The sequence below is a fragment of the Equus asinus genome, chromosome 20, assembly GCF_041296235.1.
Source record: "Equus asinus isolate D_3611 breed Donkey chromosome 20, EquAss-T2T_v2, whole genome shotgun sequence".
NCBI lineage: Eukaryota > Metazoa > Chordata > Mammalia > Perissodactyla > Equidae > Equus > Equus asinus.
Window position 1 is genome coordinate 92,778,046 of NC_091809.1, and position 20,736 is coordinate 92,798,781.

General features: G+C 46.3%; 1 protein-coding gene across 9 annotated transcripts in view; it reads right to left on the reverse strand.

Moving 5' to 3' along the window:
- The window catches only part of TRIM66 (tripartite motif containing 66), a 59,247-nt gene that overhangs the window by 13,254 nt on the left and 25,257 nt on the right, over nucleotides 1-20,736 (reverse strand). For all 9 annotated transcript variants that reach the window (XM_044751623.2, XM_070491026.1, XM_014844212.3 and 6 more), the window contains 9 exons: nucleotides 20,419-20,522; nucleotides 18,886-19,033; nucleotides 17,863-17,995; nucleotides 17,426-17,542; nucleotides 16,021-16,135; nucleotides 15,314-15,460; nucleotides 13,037-13,154; nucleotides 10,739-11,643; nucleotides 8,743-8,904 (listed from right to left, as the gene is read on the reverse strand). In XM_044751623.2, coding sequence (XP_044607558.2) covers nucleotides 8,743-8,904; nucleotides 10,739-11,643; nucleotides 13,037-13,154; nucleotides 15,314-15,460; nucleotides 16,021-16,135; nucleotides 17,426-17,542; nucleotides 17,863-17,995; nucleotides 18,886-19,033; nucleotides 20,419-20,522 — 1,949 coding nt within the window. The remainder of the gene's footprint in view (nucleotides 1-8,742; nucleotides 8,905-10,738; nucleotides 11,644-13,036; nucleotides 13,155-15,313; nucleotides 15,461-16,020; nucleotides 16,136-17,425; nucleotides 17,543-17,862; nucleotides 17,996-18,885; nucleotides 19,034-20,418; nucleotides 20,523-20,736) is intronic.

The window sequence follows — 20,736 nt, forward strand, 5'->3', positions numbered from 1 at the left end:
AAAATATTTCTCCCCTGAGGAGGCTACTACTGTAGTCAGGGAAACTATGGAATTGTAACTCAGGCGAGGGCACCAGCAGTAGAGAGAGGAATTAGTGGGAATATTCAAGAGATGTTTAAGGGGTGGAATTAATGAGTTGAACAAATAATAAGCGATCTCCCTGAGATCAGGAATGAGACTAGGATGGACGAGGTTGAACAGAAGTCGTTACAGTAGCCATCCTAGTTTCATTCCTGATCTCAGGGAGATCCTTTCAATATTTCACCACTGAGTATAATATTTGATGTAGAATTTTTGTAGATTGGGAATCCAGATCTCCGGCACAGAAGCCACACTCTTAATTCTGGCCTGTCTGCCTCTGCGCTCACTCCCTCCCCCTGTCTCCCGCACACTCAGTTCTACGATCTCTATCCTTCCCTCACCTGCTCTTTCTCTCTTGACCTTATCTTTCTTCCTCTCGTTTTTTTTCTTTCTTCTTATATCTTTTTTTCCTCTCCCAACCCTTTTCTCTTATTTAACTGCTTTAGTAAAGCTTATATTTTCTATTCTTAATTCTCAATTTTAAAAGCACATGAGCTAAATACCCTTATCTCTCCAAAAAAAAGTTTGCTTTTTATATGTTCCTTGGTAGCACAACAGTCTTCAGTAAAAAGACCTCAATTTGCTCTATAGTCTAAATCCTAAGAAAAGGTGAGGAGAAGGAGGGATGGGGGAAATGCTCAAATCAAATTGGATAAACTAGGCATGGAGCCCAGATTAAGGGATGGAGGCAGAAACAAGGGCTATTTCAAACATGCCATGGCTTACATCCCTTGGCATCCCCTTGTCATAGTTATGCACTACCATAGCTTTCTAATATTCCATATTTTCTTAGCCTTGGACAAGAATGATTACTGCATTCCCTTTTAAAATACACGACAGGCTAATCCTCTGAGCTGGATTCTTTCACCTTTTCCCTATTTGACATTTATATTTAACGCACTTCTGGTGTTCATCTCATCTACCAATGACATAGATGGATCTCAGCAAGATCCTTGGTATCAAGCATTGAGAGCACCTAAATCCATGTAGGACCATTCTAAGCAATGATGGTCAGGTGCTGTATGTCACAAGATATGCACAAGATTAAATTCCCAAAGACACAACTTTCCAGATCAGGAGTAGAGATCACATTTGTAGGATATCATCTCCCCTGTCCTGATTACTTATTGCATATCATGAAATGAGAGTTAATATAATGACAGAGGAAAGGAGGGCATGCAGACAGGGCCATGGAAGAATTGTGGAAACTCTGACACAGTTTATTTTGAGCTGAGCCTACTGGATCTGCTCCCACTACACTCAGCACACAGTACGAGGTCAGTAACATGTCCTAAGTTACTGCAAACTAGACTGGTCTCTTTCATGTCCACATCTACAACCAATCTCAACAGAGGCCAAGGCTATCAAGAGGTGGGGTGAAGAACCTGGGAAATGTCCATGGGGGAATTCTGAGAAGGGACTCGGTGCAATGAGGAATCCAGCCCCAACTCCATTTCTACAGGCGACACAAACAGCGGCATTTCTGGAACCTATGTATGCCGTGTGTTGGTTATTTTTGTACTTCATATGGCTCTCTGGAGTGAAGAGCTGCAAAGCATTAAAACAAAAGGAACTTATTTCATGTATAGGAAGAAAGAGGGGAGTTGAGAACCTCCATTCTACTCTGTTGCCAGTGCTACAAGATGAGTGGGGGCAAGCAGAGGCCAGCAAAGCAGGCTGGGTCTCAAGGGCCTGGAAGGAAGTTAAGGACGTCTTGAGAGTATACTAGGGTTGAAGAAGGGCTTGGAAATGTGGCCATATCTGACATTTGGTGCCTCACACACAGGAGCTCATCTGTCAGTGGAGACAATGGTGCCTGCCCTCTCTAGCACCCAGGATGGTTCAAAGATCAAATGAGAGAAGGTGAAAGTATATGGCCAGCTGTAAAGTCTGTCTAGGGCAATCACTGACACTTCCAAGATGTCAGCTACGCAACAGACACCTTGACTTCATCTTTATATACAAAACCTTCAGATTTCACGACGGAAAATATGTATTTTGAGAATTGCAAGTGAAAATAAAATATTCTCTAGTTCAGGGAGGAAGAGAAGTCAAAAATGTCAAAAACATTACTCTGATAATCAGCTCATGTCACCTCTGGTGTAAAAGGGGAGACTTCCCTGAGCCCAAAGAGCCCCCTGTCACCTCCCTGACCTAGCATCTCCTCATTTGCCTCTAACTTTCTCTCCTCCCAAACTGTACATTCCTATCCCTGTCCCTTTCCTCTTCTTGTTTCTTATCTCTTCATCTCTGTCGCCTTATCTCTGTTTGCCACCAGCTTAACCCTGTGAACTGTCTGAATCACCTCACCTGGAACCTATATAATCTACCTGTCTGAACCACCTGCTTCCACAACTTGCCTGACCTGCCACCTCCCTGAACTGTCTGACTTTCAACCTCTTCTACTAGTAACCTAGGCAATCCTTCTCCTGTCTAACCCATCTCCTGCTTGATCTGTGCTCTGTTACCTGCTGTCCTCACTCTCCCCATCCTCACTGCCCAGATCTTTTTCTGGAGTTCAATGTGCTTACATTATTATTCTAATGATTGTCATATGGTGTCGTCAGAGAAGATATTGTTCTTTCATTTTAACAGGACGGGAAATTGAGACACAGAGTGATTACCCAGATCTCCCAAGATCATACAGGCCCAAGACTAGGAATCTGGGCCCAGCTTTAAAAATCTGCTGGCTGGTCTTGATTCTGTGCCATTAGCTAGAAAGCTAGTGTCCTAGTAAGATGCGATTGAGAAGTCAATAAACAGACACTTAGTGCACATGCCCTGAGTTTAATACAAGTTTCAGGTTCTTACAGCAAGATGACATTGCTGGGGATAACGTAGAGCAGATAGGGTGGTGGTCCACAGAAATTAACTTTCCAGATATCTGAAACAACCTCTTTCAGTAACAAAATGCAATTGGTTAAAAATATTATTTTGAAGGGGAGCACTTTTAAAACACTTTAAACACTACCCTGTCATATTAAGCAGAGTACCAGGAGCCTGATGAGACCATTTCTTAGCGACATACAGGAACTTGAAGGAACCTCTGTTGCTGGAGTATGGTGGGCTATAATTCAGTGATACTTTAGAGAACTTCTAAGAACATTTGTTGTTCTTTCCTTGCCCTTTCACTGAATGACCTCACACTGTGGCACTTTCCCAGGTGATGTTTCTTGTCTTCTCCCTTGGTGTTAGCTGCCATTATAGAAGTCCTGACTCCCCGCTCCTAATCTGCTTACTGCTATAATGTAGAAAAGCTAAAAATTTCCAAAGAAAACCACGCAACTAAGCTTGCTAGATCAAGAACTCTGACTAGATACCTGCATGTGGACTTATGATCTTGTAGAGAATATAATGTGTGGGGTTTGTGCTATCTGTTTTTGTTGCTGCCACAAAGCTTTGCCTGCTCACTTCTGGTTCCAGTAGTTAAAATTGTCAAAGACTGGCCACCACATAAATGTGCAGAGGAGAAGGGAGTAATGACTTGGGAGTTGTGTCTTGGAAACATATTGAAGGCCTTCACTCTGGCGCAAGGAGACAGATAAAGAGAGAAGGATAGAGGTAAATAAGATTTGTGAATTAAATCTTGCAATATTTGAGTGCTTCAACAGCTTCAGATTAGGTAGACTGGTTTAACAGTAGTAGATCTTGAACCAACTGAGTCAGATAGCTGAGGGAAGAACTAACTTTTCTGGCAAATGGTTTCCCAAGTTGATTTTTAATAGAGAAGTTGTTGCTCTTATTGACAGTGAGTTCTCCTCCAGCTCAGTATAAAGCTCTTGTACAAATTAAGCCTTTTCCTGTGGATGTAACTATGCTGATATATGCTAACTGAGCAGAGTGAGATGGGGAAACGCTCGTGGGTGATGAGGAGAGAAGAACTGAAGGGTGCGCAGTGCCCTGATGATCCAGGGAAGACAAAAACAGGAAAGAGGATCCCAGAGTGTGAGGTGGAAGGAAGAGGAGAGGAATAAATGGATTCCAGCAAATCAGAAGCGAAAGCCAAAATGAGTGGAACCCTCAAAACCCAAACCTTGGAGACTCAGGAGAATTAGGCCAGAGGTATTTTGACCAGGCCAGGGTAAGGAATTTAGGGCCTAGGAGCCAGAACCTGTTTTCCCATAGACCAGGAGACCTATACAAAGATCTGGGGTTTGGTCTGTGAATGAAATCAGGCTAGAACTAACGAGACAGGCTTCCTAAAGGGCATAAAATTCAGGGAGCCAGACCTGGGGAGTGTTTGGCTTGGTTCCTGAGTAGGACAGAGCGGATCTCTGTACAGTTCTGCATATGCTGATCAGGACACAGGTTGTACTCTAAGAAAACCTCACCAGGCCCTGGGAACATTATGAGCAAAAGCTGGTATCAGAGTCATGCTATGATGAAAAGATCATTGCTGGGGTTGAAAATGCATGATCTGGTCCATAGGAGTTGATTTAGTTAATTTAGTTAGTTTAGTTAGGCCAAGGCTTAGAGTACGAGTTTAAGCAAGTCATTTCCCATCTCTGGGCTTTAATTTCCTCCTCCACAGGTTAATGGAAATCTCACTGAGTTGTAAAGATTGAATTAAGAGCTTAGGCATCACAGTTGATACTGGTATAAATGCTATGCATCTGAGTCACTATCCTTTACTCTTCTGCATCACTCTTAATAATCTGGACCACAGGAATGCCTACTGCCTTGGTATCATTTACTGAAAATACATCTCAGACTCCTCTCAAGCTATAAGCAGCAACCTGGTGGCTTCAAAGTTCTCACTTGAAGATCTGGGCTATATTATGAGCAGAAGAGAGGTCCTTCTTGCAGGTGAACTGGGGCGCAGACAGGGCTCTCTGTGATGCCTGCAGCCTTGACTCCATGAGAGCTTTGAAGAAGTGTATATTTTTCAGCAGTCGACTAGTTCAGAAGTACGTAATGATGCCATTCAAATGTCTTCCAGTCTCACCTGGGATGTAAGGGAGTTCTGTTGCAGAGTTGTTACCATGGTCTTTCTTCAGAGTGGGTAAACCAAGATTAGGAAGCTTAGGCAACAGCTAGTGCCAGACAAATGTCAAAATTCATTCAAAAACATACTGCTGGATGCAGGGAGGGTAGCTGGATGAGCTGCTCCTGAGATTGCAGAGCTCAAGCCCACTAGAAAACCAATGATCACACCTTCACATCTCATGTTCAGCAGCAATCAGTTTTCACCATAAGCTCATTTAGTACCAACTCCTAGGTACTTGTGCACCGCTGCTCTGCTGTAACAAAAGTCGTCCTTGTGGTCAGTGAGCAGCTCAGAGCATCAATGAGTCCCTGTGGACACACAGAGAGGTGCAGGTGCCACAGGTTCCTCTGCTCTGTGACCTCCAGACAGACTTCTGACTTCCCGGGCTCTCACAAGCCATCACAAGCTGAGGAGTGGGCTGGAGGCTAAAACATCTTTACCAGATAAAGATAACCAAGACTAAACGAGGCTGGGTCCTAATAAAACCTCTCCCCAGCAAGGCCTTAGGCTACTTCAAAGATTGCGAAGGCAGGACAACCCAGCAAGTGAGAGGCCAAATGGAGTCCTACTTCTCCCAGTGCAGTGCACAAAGAGAGACAATTTAACCTAGTCATTGAATACAGGGTTGAGTCAGGAACCTGGGCTCTGGTCCTAACACTGCCAAGGGTTAGCTGTATAACTCTTAGGTGGGTCACTTAACCTTTCTGTGTCTCAGTTTCCACATTTTTCAAAGGGGAATAAGAAAGTAGTTTCCTTACAGTATTTCTAGGATAAACAAAGAAATAAAATGGAATAATCCATGTAAAAACCTATGGAAAAAAGTAGAAAAATGCTATATAAAGTATTATCATTCAATAAGATGCTCAAAATGTTGTTTGGTATCCTCAATCTTCACACCCTCCACCCTGCCCAATACCACCTTCAAGGCAATGAATTCCCTCAAAAAAAAAAAAAAGCCTTTTTTCTTATTTCAGTAACCATGTGTGCAACCAGACCTCTCTCAGTCAAGTGGACCCAAAGCTTCCTCTGGGCCAGGACAGCAACCTTGAGGTTCCTTTTCCTGGGAGTCCGGGTCATGTTGTAGCCTATAAAACATCTGAAAAATTCCAGGCCACCTGCCCTGCCAAACTTCTACATGAGCCCAGGTTAATAAGGGCCAGGGGCTGCTCAAAATGAGAAGCTGGGGATCCTAGGACCTTCACTAACCCCACTGCCAACCTGCAGCCACACTGGAGGGTAGTATCCCCTTGCTGCTCAGAGAGCCCTGTGGGCCACACCCACAGGCAGCACAGACTCCATGCTTGCCCGTGGCTTGCCTCCTTTCCTCTGTACTGGGTATAGGAACAGAATTGAGATTCATCAAATAAGTAGCAGTATTTTCTGCTTGGCTTCCACTACCACTTGAGCCCTGGTAATCCCTGTGCTTACTTCTCAACTACTGACATCCAGAGCTGGCTGCCCTCCCGTCATCTTCTGATGTAGTTTCCATATGAGAACATCAATAATTTAAAACTGAAACTTAACTCTTCATCCCTCAAAACATGCTCTTCTTCCCGTGCTCCCACCTCAGTGAATGACAACCCATTGGGCCAAGACAGAAGTCTTGGCTGAATGTAAAGCCAAAGAACTTTCTCTCCCTCACTTCCCATCACCAATCAGACTCCAAGTCCAAAAGCTCCTGTGATCTGAGCTCTGGAAGTCCTTGCTTCCTCTCTATTCTCATAATTACTTATTTCATTCAATCTTTCCTACTTCTCCTCTGTAAACTATTTTGGTCTCCCTTACTACAGCTAAAGTGACCTTTCTAAAATTTAATTCAAACCATGTCCCTCCTTGCTAGAAATCCTTCATTCAACTCCTCACAACCCTCAAGACTGAACCCCAACTCAGAGCATAATTTACAAGGCCTTCCAACTGCTCTGGTTTCACTCACTTCTATTCCCCAGGACATCTCGTGTTCCTACCAAGTCAAACTATCAGCAATCCCCTGAGTGCCCCAGGCTTTCTCCCACTTCTGGACCTTCCTACTTGTCATTCCCTTTAACCATGTATTCTCCTCACCAATCCCCCCAAATGCCCCCTGCACCAGCCTAACATCTCCTTCAAATCTCAGCTTAAAACCATGTCCCCTAGGAAGTCTTCTGTGGACAGTCCTTCTCCCAGGGTTAGGTGCTCCTTCTATACACCCCAATGACTATCATAGCACTTCATCAAACTTGATTGCTGTTGCTTGGTTAACTCTCTCTCCCACCAGACTGTAAGCTCCAGTATGAGACTATCTTACCCACCAATGTGTGCCTGGCACCTGGAAAAATATTTGGCACCTACTAGGAGGTTAACATATAGGTTTTAAACATCGAGTGAATAAATACATGTTTGGATGGATAGGTAGCTGGCCCAAGTAGGAGAAGTTAAACCCCTAAGAGCCACAAAGGGCCTATTCACAGCACCTCTATGGCCTCTAGGCCAAATTGTTTTCAACAGGCAGGACAGCACGGGCATAGAAAAAAGCCATTAATACCAGAGGCCTGCCCAGACTTCAAGAGTCACTAGGGATTTCCAAGTCAACGTTTCATTTTTGTCATCCCCTACTTTTCTAAATTCTCTTCTCAAGAATCACTGAGATAGACTGATCTAAGACATACACGGCAATGGTGCTGCTGGGGAAAAGATGGTGAGGGGTGGGTACACAGAACAATGAGTAAAGTGGGGCTTCAGGGCCAGAGGGATGCTGCCGGGCTGAGGGTGCAGGCTGGGAGCACACAGAATAACTAACAGAGCTTCAAGTACAGGGCTAAGTGGAGGCACTAGGAAGGCTGAGGGTACCAGATTAGAGAAGGCAACAGGATAAGTGGAACAGGGCCAAGGGACCCAGGGAGGGCTGAGTGGAGGGCACGGCACAGTGCTGAGGTTCCAGCTAGGAGGATGACAGGGGTAGGAGTGATGCGCAGGGGTAAGAGTAGGACAGCTGAGGAGTGCGGGGTTCTGGGTTATTGCCAGAGTAAACGAACACTTCCAGCAAGCAGGTAGGCCTCCAATAGCTTATCTTTAAGAGATCCTAGTGCCCTTAGATGCTCAGCTACTTATGCAAGACAGCCCTACAGACCACCCACCCAACAAATTCCACTGACTCAAATTCTAAGGCCAATCAACTTTGGGTTGTAGGGCTACATAAAATATTTTCACCATTTTCATTGCAGAGAGGAAAAAGTTCGGGCTTTGGATTCTGACAGACTTTGTTTTAAATAAACCTCAGCCCTCTCAGCTACTAAACACAGGCCCCTGGACCTCGGTTTCCTTAGCTATAGGATGGGGATGCCCACCTCATAGAACTTTTGGGAGGGTTAAGGGAGATAATGCTTGTGAAGCACCAGGCACAGTTGCAGGCACAGAATAAGTGTTCAGTGAATTGGCGTTCTTTCCCTTTCCCTGTCCACTCCGCATGAAGCCCAGTTGGTCTCACTTTAAGTGGGTATGTGGGAGTGGAACGGGGGTGGAGGAGGACCACCCACGTTGCTGACTCATTAGGACAGAAGGCATGAGTCAGAGCTCTGTAACATCCCAGGATGGAACAGGGACCCTCTTCCCCCTGCCCAGTCATCCTCGTTCAGGTCCCTGGGGTCTTGGCTGGCAGTGGGCCCCATGTGGTCAGGGAAAGCAGGCTCCATTAGTACCTTTCTCACCACATTTGGAGAGGAGTGCTGGATGGTGCTGTCCAGTTGGGGGACACTGTGAGGGGTTTCTTCCCCAGATGCCTGAGGCAAGGCAGCAGCAGTATTCTTGTCAAGAGGGAGAGCTGGCTTTGGGCCTTCAGATGCTGACGGCTCATCTGTAGCCTGGAGAAGAAAATAAGAACTTGAGTGGGTTTCACTGCACAGAGTAACAGCAGCAGCAGCAGCAGCAGCAGCAAAGACTAATGCCCACCCTGCACTGCCCATTGTCACCACCTACATATTGTGAACTGCTTAAAAATTTTTCAAAAAGAAAGATACTCTTATCTAAACTCTTCCTAAAACTATATCCCAATATGATAGTCTTAGGATAGAACCCAAAATGAGAATTCTGAGCTAACTCTGTTATATTCACCTTAGCAATCATAACAGTTTTTGTTGTTTTTTTTTTTTTAAGATTTTATTTTTTTTCCTTTTTCTCCCCAAAGTCCCCCGGTACATAGTTGTATATTCTTCGTTGTGGGTCCTTCTAGTTGTGGCACGTGGGACGCTGCCTCAGCGTGGTTTGATGAGCAGTGCCATGTCCGCGCCCAGGATTCGAACCGACGAAACACTGGGCCGCTTGCAGCGGAGTGCGCGAACTTAACCACTCGGCCACAGGGCCAGCCCCTCAATCATAACAGTTTTGACTTTAGCTCGTGGTCCTCTGTGAACCCTAGACCCCTCTCTGCCATTATGGGGACTGTTCCATATCCCCTCAAAGGAACTGAGGCTCAGAGAAAGATATTTGAAGCATGATCTGAAGTTATCAGTACCAACTTCATTAAAGCATAAATGTGAGGCCCTATATTTTTTAATAAAGTAAAAGTCTATAGAGCTTCTCTGAGGATATAAATGTGATTACAGATTTAAAACAGATGCCACTATGGGAAAAGTGAAAAGGGGTAGGAGGAAGGAGCTGGAACAGGAAGCTCTGGAAAAAAAAATAAAAGCAAGAGTTGAGAATAAAGATGTGGAATGCAGCAAAGATCCCAGAGGTACAAACTGTACCCCTTCAACTGGCTTTTAGCTGAGCAAAGAGAGGAGCAGCATTCCTCAGCCCCCTTTGGAGAGAACAAGGCCTCTTCTCTAGCATTAGAGTCAGCCGGCCTGAATCCAGGTCTTGGCTCTATACTCAATGTTTTATGCTATCTAGGCAGACTGCCTGCCCTCTCTGATCTCCACTTCTGCACCTATAAAATACAGATGGTAATGCCTACCTAGCAATGTTGTCGATAGGCTAAATGATATGGTGCATATAAAACGTACCTAGCCTGAATACTTTTGAAACATTAGGGCTTCAAAGTCCAGTTTTTCTGTATGTATGTAAAGTTGGTGTATAGATACATCTTCTCTTGAAATTGTAATTGAATTTGTAATTTTAAAACAGATTATCTACGTTTTCATTAAAATTTAAAGATGTTGTAAAACAAACAAAAAACATACCTAGCCTTAGTAGGCTTGAAACAAATTTGAAGTCTGTATCTGTGCAGTGTTACAAACATGCTACTCACGAGCATCTAATGCTTACCCTCCCCCCACTCCTTAAGCTCTCGCCTTCCCTCTGTCTGAGATTCATAGCTCCAGCAAGGGATGTGAGGAGGTTACAAAGATAAGAGACAGCCTCTCTTCTGCCCTGGCACTGGCAGGAGTACAGCACAGCTCAGAAGGTTCCATTCATGGGAGGGTCTGTAGTGTCGCCCAGGAGGACAGGGCTAAGACAGGCCACTCTGGATAGTACCGAGCCCAGCTCTACTTTGGGACTAGGTACTATATTCTCTGGAGCTTTCCTGAGATGGGCAGTGGAGGCCAGGGCAGTCTTTAAAGGTGAGGGCTGAGCTCAAGGCCACAATAAGATGAAAAAACTGTGTTCTACGCCACCCTGTGATTGGGGAGGCTGTGTTCCCTGAGCGATCCTAGGACGGGGAGAATACGTGCCCCAAGCCACCCTGAGGCTCACCTGCACAGTGTCCTCCTGACTCTGGGACTGGACAGGTGCTGGCTGCCTCACAATGTAGTTGATCTGGCCCACAATTGTTTGCTGAAGATGCTGAGGCGATTTGGTCTGACTCAGTTGCAGGCTGGGCTGTTGAGCCTGAAGGAGAAGCTCCAGGTCCTTCTGCATTTCCTCCAGCTCAAACTTGTGGTGCATTATGTCCACGTTCTGGGAACAGGTAGACCCAGGAGGGCTCTCACGCTGACTAGAAGCCAGATGTTGAGATGGAGGTAGAGGTGGGGGTGGCTGCTGCTGGGGTGGAGGTGGCAGAGGTGGCGGAGGTGGCAACTGCTGCTGCGGCTGCTGCTGAAAGTGGCTGAGCTTTAGCTTCTGGTGGTGGCCAAACTGAACTTGGATAGAGGGTGTCTGTAAGGTGGGCTGGGCATGGGCTCCTTGCTGAACATCCTGGGGAGGGACGATGCACACCGGCTGGGAAGCCAGCTGCTGCCCCAGCCGCTGGGATGTGCTCTCCTGCTCCCCGGGGGGCTGGGTATCCAGCCAGGGCTGCAGCAGCTTTGGTGGATGAGGAGTGCAAGGCAGCTCTTTCTCTCTGGGCATCAGGGTGGAACACTGCAGTGATCCCAGTTGTTGGGGCACCATCTCAGAGGGCTGCCTAAAGCTGTGGGCTGGGTGTATGCTGGGTGGAGGGACCTGGCCTTTGAGGGAGGGCGAGACTGGGGAGCAGTGGGAGCAGCACACAGATGAGGAACACAGTGCTGGAGACTGGAACTTATGAGAGGGGTGGCTACGACTCTCTTGCTGAGCCACTGGGGACTGATGGCTTTGATAAAAGGATGATGGTCCCTGTAAGCCTCCATAAGCAGGGGCATCTGCCTGGGACAGTTGTCCACCTTCAGTAGTTATACAGCCTGAAAATTCAGAATAGAGAGTGTTTCCAAAGGTAATCTGTGGTTGTTCCCCCTCTGCTACCTCCTACTCCTGGGACCAAAGGACATCACTCAACAAACCTGTACCAGGGCAGAGATTAAGAAATTCAACCCCTGATCTCCAAGACTCAGTCTAGAATACTGCCAGCAACAGAACCTGTATGGACCTGCTTTGGGGGCCTGGAACATTTGAGAAATTAGTTCAGGTTTCACCCGATGTTCAGTCCTGCCTCTATTTGTATCCCACCAGAAAAACCATGGGCTCTCTCAAATAGCACCCACTCATTTTTAACAGAGACTCAGAAAAAAAATCAACATTAGGGGTAGGGAGGGAATGTGCTGGAAAGTAGCAAAGGAGAGAAAGTCATCCCCAGGACAAATGAGCAAGTCTTCAAATACGGGTCTGGGGAACTGTGTGCTGCGCAAGTAGGAAGGAAGAGAGTGCGGAAGCTCCGACGGCAGCTCAGTGCCAGGCACCAGCACTGTCCTCAGGTCCCTGGGCCCTCGTGTATGAGTAGGTGATATCTATCACTAGCTTAGTCTAATGGCCTCTTTAGCTCATTGCTTTGATGAGGCTTACTTAGGGCGAGACTGAGCAACTTGAGGGCAGGAAGTGTGTTTTATTCACCTTGGTCCCTTAGTGCCCAGCATGGGGCATGACCCAGAGCAGGGGCCTACCAAACCTCTATTGCGTTAAATCAAAAGGGAAAGGGCAGCAAAAAATAAACCTAAATATCATTCATCGCTCTGTCAAGTTCAAAAAACTTTCAATGAGATTAACAGCCCACGTGAAGGCAAAGGTTGGCCATTAGTTTAACAAGCCTACCATCGTCAGGTTGTCAACACAGGCACAACTTCCAGTTGTCTACATTCTGCCTAAAGACTGGACGCCAGCAAATTATTGCAGCAAGAAAGGAAGATGAACTATCTGCTTACATATTAACTCCAAAGGGTGTGCGTTCTTTCTCCCTCTCTGTCTTACTGTTGCTGAGATACCCCTGTTTGTAACCACGTACACGTATACCCTTGTATGACCACAGAGACACAGGTTCACCTGCACTACCATACAGCATTCTTGAGAGCATGGCCACTGTCTTGTCTCCTCTCCAGCAATGAAACCAAGGTAACAGGGACATTCATGCAGAATGGGAAGCTCAGATTTCAACTAGTCCTGTCACAAAAGTCCGGTATTTAAGCCATCCACTCCTCATCCCAATCTCAAACCCCCCAAAAAAGAATTTCTGAGTGACTCCATGACCATTGGCAGTCTCAGGGAGTGCTTTCTCTTGGGCATGTGCTGACCTATCCAGTAAGCTAAGCTCTATATTTGTTCTTAGCAATTATGTAAAAGCCCACAGGGTGGGCCCTGGCTCACCAAGCGAAGCCAGCTGCTTGGTCCAGAAGTTAGGCTCCCAGGTGAATCTGATACTCCAAGGGGAGCCAGGATCTGTGTTACAATTTGTCTCCAGCAATCGCTGCATCTGAAACACAATCTGACAGCAGCACTAACGGTCATTTCTCTGGGCATCTTGCATCTGAATAACTCCCTCTCCCTCACCTTTCAGACAGGTTGAAAGGCTCAAAGCCATCGCTCTTTAGCCTCTGTTCCTCCCCCATATGCTCCTTTCCATGCACTTTAGTATCTTTACATTCTTCTCTCCCCACCTTCCTCCTGCTGATCCCATTCCTCTTATTGAGGCTTCTGGAACCCCTACATTCTTATCTCTTCCAGACCTCAGATGATTTGTAACTCTCCCTCAAGATATCACTTGCTTGGCAGCCCTCTCAAGAGCGCTCCATTCATTCCAACATAACCTCAATTCAACACCTATGGGGGAGACATTCTCTGAGTTCCCCATTGCTGTCCTTCCACCCACATGTAAAACTCCCTTCCATCCTAATCAACTGCCCTCTTCCTCCCTCATCACTTTCCTCTATCTCTAATCACTAACTGTCCCGTTTATCTAGGACTTTGGCAAATGTCCAACTTAACTGCCATCATCTAGTTAACTAATGTCTCAATAGACATCTTGTCCTCTTACTTTCTTGACCTCTTTAATGTCAGCCACCTTCACCTCTCTTTTCAGTTCAATCACCATACTTAGATCCTTTTCATCATCTAGAACCATTCTACCTATGAGACCTTCAACTCCAACAACCTACTTCCTGATCATAACCCGCTCTCGCTCTTTCTGAGCATGCTCTTCAACCTCATTGAAGTCTCCAAGCCCTTTCCCATCATTTTCAATAACAGTATCACTGGTGCCATTTTGCCTCCCCATCACCAATGCCTAAACTTAGGTCAGTCCAGCCATCCCAAAGCCATGTTATCTGGGGTCGCTTCAGTGATCATTAACCTCAGGGGCATCCCTCAGTCCTTTTTCTTGTCACTTCCTTTCTTGTCAGCTTCCTCTTCCACTGTCCTCAACGACTACTTAAAATATTCACATCTCCCCTCAATGCCACTTACCCAGTGCCTAACCTTCTTACTATCACCTCTTACTTCACAGAGGACAAAACAGACCACAGAGGGCAAACTCCATCAAACTTGTACCTCTCCTACCTCCAAACTTAACTATAGTATAATAATCCCTTCCTGTCTTCCCATCTCGGAGGAAGGGAGCGCCCCTTATGTTTAAGGGCGACTGGTTTACTCTCGACCCCACTTCCTCCTGCCTTCTCAGTATGCTCACTCTACCACACATCTCTTCTTTCTATCTTCAACCTCTCCTCACAAATAAAATGTGTGCAAATGTCTTCCATACTTAAAAAAGGTCTGCCTCCATCTCAAGCTACCTTCTTATTTCCCTTTTCACTTCCGTCTCTACTTCCTCACCTCCCATCCTCAGTCCCCTCATTCTAGCTTTTAACTCTTCTACTTCACTGGAATTTCTTTCAAAAGATCATCAGGGACCTCCTGATTCCCAGACCTCAAGGCCCCTCTTCACTACTGATCCTCTTTCACTATGTAGCAGTGATAACGGTGACCACTTGAAATCTGAAACTCTCTGTTAATTTCTGTGTGCCACAGCCTCCTAAATCTCCCCTGGCCTCTGACTATTGCTTCTCACTCTGCTTCACTCATCCTCTTCCCCTGTCTATGCTGAAAATCATGGTATTTCCCTGGGTTCTAAATTTGTTCTTCTCTTCTTCCTCCACAGACTCTTCCAAGGTGAGACCACTGATATCCCAGTGACTCCTACATCTCCAACCCTGACTTTCCTTCTGACTTCCAAACCTATCTATCAAAACAGATTTTAGACATCTCTTTTTAGATATCTTACAGGCATCTTACATTCAACGCATCCAAATATAAACCCCATCAAATTTTTTCAGAATTCTTGCTCCTTCTCCCGAGCATCACCATCCTCCCAAGTCCAACATTTCAACATCATCCTCAACTCCTCCTTCCCTCATAGCCCCATTTAGACCAAAATAGCTTTCTATGGGATGTCTAGCACACTGCTAATGTCCAGGATAATGTCAGAATCTACGACCTAAGACAAAGAAGTACAGAATTTCCAAGCTGAGTTGCCGGGAGGCAAGCAAGACCATTTCAGCACCTGGGTCCTTTGCACTGTGGGGTTTGGCAAAAGATGGCATTCTCTTACTAACCCAAAAACAATGATTGAGAAGTTGGAGTTCTTCTTACCAGCTCTTTGCTGAAAAGGAAAGGGACGCTGGTTTTGCTGCAGACAGCCCAATTGATGAAATTCTGCACATGCTCAAACTGACGGTTGAGGACCATGATGCTCTGTAACTGCTGCTCCAGCTTCCGCTTTCTCTCATTAGTAATGCCCTGGGAATGGAGAGAGAAGACAGAGTCTCAGATCCTGTTCTTGGACTGCGGTCCACTGCTTGGGAAGTCTGATGGCCTGTGTATATCAGTATGAACACTGTTGGAATCAGATGAGACTGCACCCTGAGAGGAGGACAGCAGGACAGAGTGCTGCCATGGGCCACTGAAGGATGGAGGAAGGGAGGGAGATTGGGTGGGTAGATATTATAGTGAAAATAGGGAGTGGGTGATAAATGAATGCATGTCTACATCTCTTGGGCATAACTTGTTTCATGACTCTCTCTTCCAAGGTTATAACCCTGCATAGTCCAGGAAGGCAGTTGCCTTAGAGTCATAGCATTGATGGGAGTTTGAACTGATTTTCCAGCCCTTACTGAGCCACCATCCCAAAATTAGACTGGACATTTTAAGATATAGGGAGCAGCAGAGAGCTATGGCAACTGCACATCTGAATTTCAGCCCAGGTGGCTCTGCACCCTGAGACTAGTTTGATATGTGCCCAGTTTCTGACCCAGTGAGAGTGCAGAACCCATCCATCTGGTCCATCTGCCCGCATATACCTCCAACTCCTCTATGAGCCCATTGGCCTGTTTGTTCAGCTCATTCATCAGAACCATCTTGGCCATTTTGATCTGGTTTTCCACCTTCCTGTGCTGATGCTTCACTTCAAAAATCCTGTAAACAGGATGGAACAGAGCATGGTGAGCCCTTCCCTCCAGGCCTGTGAGGACCTAGAGACAGCAGACATAAGAGCCAACAACTTGGAGGCTGCCTATTAAGATCAGGGCCCAGTAGGGACTAAAGATAAAGATACCAGAACCTTCCTTTACCACCCCACCCTTTGTACAACCCAGCCCATTGATTTAAGTGGGCCAATGGCATAAAGTTCAATCTGCTTTTCTCTAGGTAAACCTCAGGTCCACACCCAGGTCAACCCAGCAGCTCATCAGTTCACACAGCACTAGGGGCAAGACAGAAAGAGTGAGTTCAGGTATGACTTCATGTAATTTGCTGTCTTAAAGAGGAGGATGCTCCTCTGAAGAGTGCCATGCAGTAAAAAGAGCATGAGCAGAGACAGAAAGTAGACTAGTGGTTGCCAAGGGCTGGGGATGTTTGGCAAATGGTGATTGACTGCTAATGTATATGGGGTTTCTTTTTGGGGTGATGAAATGTTCTAAAAGTAGCTAGTAATAATGGTTGCCCAATTCTAGAAATATACTAAAAACCACTGAATTGTACATTTTAAAGGGACAATTTTATGGTATGCAAATTACATCTCAGTAAAGTTGTGAAAAAAAGAAAGAACATGGGCTCTGAAGTCACATAGACCTAGCTTCCAAACCCAGCTAGTCACTAACTAGCTGTGTGATTTCAGAGTAGTCACCTAACCTCTCTGAACCTCAGCCTCCTCATTAGTAAGGTGGAAATAACCCCAATTCAAAGAATTGTAAGAATTGAACAGAATAATGCATGTATGATGCCCAACCAGTGCCTGCCACATGATGAGCTCTCAGTATCTACTAATTCCCCTGCCACATAAAATATAGATGATTTCTTATCATTTGTGGATTTATACAGAAAACACTGAGAAAGGGGTGACAAAGGGCAGATTGCCACTGACTTGTTGCACCCTCTTGATAAACAGCACTCTCTCCCCCAGTGTCTACTCTGTACCTTGTTCTCAAGCACCTACCCTTGGCTATTTCATGGCCACTTTCAGTTTGGCCCAGACTCACTCTGATCATCCTGAACCAGCTTGGTCCCATTCACGAAGTGATGATCTGGAGCCCTTTCACTTGTCCTGAGATCTCTAAGGCCAGGACATGTACCTGCTGGGACATATGCCCACACCCACTTAATGGCATGTCCTATTCATAAGTACTACATCTGATAGCCTGGTATCAGGATCCAGGATGTGAGGGAAGAGAGCATTTCCAGGGCTGGCCAGGGGCTAGCTTGTGCTACCTGTCCTCAATTTGCTTTGCAGATGTCTGTAGACTGGATTTCTTATGAGCCACCTGTGTAGTCACACCTTCCAGAAGCATCCTCTGGTTTTGCAAAACTTCATCAAGATGTCTGCACCTAGACAAGAAGGCAGAGAAAAAGCTGAGGAAGGCCTTGTCTTATTCTGAGCATGCCAGTCAAGCAAGAATTCCCACACTGCATTGTCTCAGCCAGGTCCATGGAGGCTGGGATTACATCTAGAGAAAGTCAGAGATACTGCAGGCTCTTGGCCCTTTAGGCCTCTCCAGAGAAGCCCCACAACAGGAGCAGAGAAAAACGTCAGCCCAAAGTTGTTTTGGTCAGAGAGAGGATTTTAATGCACTGGGAGCCCAGTGCTCTCACAAGTAGGGAGCCCCAGAGCCCTCCCCAAGCCCCTTCAGGCAGCCAGCCAGCCCCACCTGTGTTCTTTGTGTTCCACCATGAGGCAGCTATGGCATGTGAGCACGTCACAGGTCTCGCAGAACAGCTTGAGCACTTCCTGTGTGTGCAGAGGACAGTACAAGGCGAAGTCCCCAGAACCACCATTCACTCCTGCCAGAGAAGATGGAGAAAGTGGGCTTCTCTTGTTTAGGAAGATCTCTCAGTTAAGCTCTGCTGAACAGCCCTCAGCCCTCAGTGGACACAGGGGAGACACAGAGCTTGAGGAAAGGTGGTGCAGACAGGGGAGGCCTCTCCCTGGGACAGTGAGGTTCCAGGAGCACAAGGAGGAATGCAGGCTTAGCCTGGCTGGACTTGCCCAGCTGTCCAGAAATAACACACTATCAAGCCCCAGGCATCCCACTACTGCCAGAGGCCAAGGAGGGTGCTTGCTACTGCAGCACATGATCTCCTACGGAAGAATGAATCCTCTAAAATTCAACCTAAACCTCTTCGTTAACCAGGATTCCATTATGGTGGGGCTGAAACTAGTGAACCAGCCTCCCCAGGCTCCAAGCCAGATCACATGGATCATTAACTCTGGTTCCTGTGGGTATGACAAGGGAAAAACCCCTCCCATGGTTCAAGGGCCTTGGGATAAGACTTTCAAAAAGATTGTCATTTAAAACAAATGGCGCTGGATGGGCAAATAGACAAGCCCTGATCCAGGGTGTTTAATTAATCAAGAAACTAAATAGAAATAAGGAATGATTGCTCTAAACAGAGGTGAAAGTAGGGAACTCAGCTAGCTTCCATGATAACTCAAGACTGTGCCTCCTTGAACCACCTCACCCACGCTCCCCGACTCCTCACTCAATACAGAGCCTACAGTGAACTGACACTGTGACTGTGACTCTGCAGGAGATGCCTTTCCTTTGAGACAGGGTCTGAGACCACTTCTACCCTCACCCTCAGCGGGGAAACAAGGTCAGAGAGCTTTGCTCCAGGGTTTTAGGGTTCAGCAGTGCTTAAGGGCATGTGAGCTGGGGGGTGGGGAGTGATACCTGGAGATCCCTTCTGGGCCCGGGGAAAGAGCGGGCCCCCAGGGGCAGGACCATGCCGATGCTCCTCTGTGCAGGAGCTGCACAGCCAGCGGTTGCAGTAGGTACAGAGGATGTGTGCTGCCCTCTTCTCCTTGCACTCAGAGCAGTTCTGGAAGCAGAGAGTTCTGGAGTTACTGACAATATCCTCATTTGGGTCTGCCTCTATGAGTGGTAAATGCTCCAGGGACTATGGTCCTGCAGGGCTGTTTCTCCACTATTTTGAAGAGCAGTCAATTCTGGGGAGCTGCCTGGGAGTGACATGTAGGGGCTTGTGAAGGAAAGCACCCTTTGTGGCTAAAAGAATAGTGGTCTCAGGGGCTATTCACACACATCCTGTGCTGAAGATGAGGATACTCAAGTGAATAAGGCAAGGATCTGCTCTCAAGGCAAACACAGCCTGGATGGGGTGGCAGACGTTCAATGGGAATGCTGTGATAAAAGGACGCACCGACTGCTGAGGAAGCACAGGGAGGTTTCCAGGAGCTTGGTCTAGGAGTGACCAGGAAAGGTTTCATAAAGAGGTGACATTTGAGCTGGAGATAGAATGACAAAGAGAAGTTCACCAGGCAGACAAGGGAGGAAAATGGGAAGGCACAGGGAAAAGCAGAAAATCCAATGTGCCTGCAAAGAGGAGGGATCCGCAGCTGTGGGAGTACACAGAAAGATGATCATATACAGCCAAGAAAGAGCTGGTCTGGGGCTTGCCAGGCCCAAGAGTACCTAGTCCTCTCCTAGCCAAAGTGTTCATGCATTTGGTCAGCAAATATCTTGAAGGGCTGATGTAAAATATGTGGAAAGGAGGAGATGTGGAAAAAATTAGTGCCTGAATAAAACAGGCCACCAAACTGATCTGGATTCTGACAGCTTTGTCCTCACACTGGCAACTGACAAATCCATGGCAGGACGAAAAAAGAAGATAAATGAGTTTTACTAAACTATGAATTTCTTGACGGTAGAGAACATGGTCTCTGTCTCCCTAGCATCCAACACAGGGCCTGGTACACATCACACATTCAATAAGAATTAGATACTGAAGCAAGTAAATTGTCAAATGAATAAAATGTCGTGGCAAAAATACTCTAGTGGAAAGAGGAAGAGAAGGGGTACCAGTCAGCAAGTGATATGAAATTTCAGAAACTCGAGAAAAAGGTATTAGTTGTTAAATATAGACAAGATTGATGAACCCATTTAATCCAGGCTGGTGCATGAGTTTCAACTTAGGAGGAGAAAGAAGGAAATAAAAGCTCAGTATGGATATCTTTCAGTGAGAGCTGTAAGAGAGAAAAACACTCCCATTTTGCTTTCCCCAACTCAAACATTTTGATTCTCTTCTGGACAGAATGATTGATGGATGGATGGATGGATGAATAATTAGGCAAATTGATGGAGGGGTAGCAAGTTAGACAGAGTGATGGGTAGACAGACAGACTTATAGACAGGGGCCCCACAGATTTCTGAAAAAGGTTAGCTGTTTCTTTCCTTGTGCTGACTTACCCTGGCCATCTTGTGTTGCCCAGTAGAAAAGCACTGCAGAAGAAAATGTTCAGTTACATCCTTGGTAAGGTACACTTGCTTACACCCAGGACAGGAGATGAACTCTGGGAAGTGAGGAAAAGATAACAGAGTCAGGGAGACATGGCAGATTATACATAACATTAAGGCCTAGACACAAGGCTTTCTAATATACAACACCTAGGTATGTGCTGATACCACTGGTGCCAAAATGAACCATGTTTGATGCCACAGCCTGCAATTACCATCCAGGTACTCTGGACATGACCATCCCATTAGGGGCCTACCCTACAGACCTCC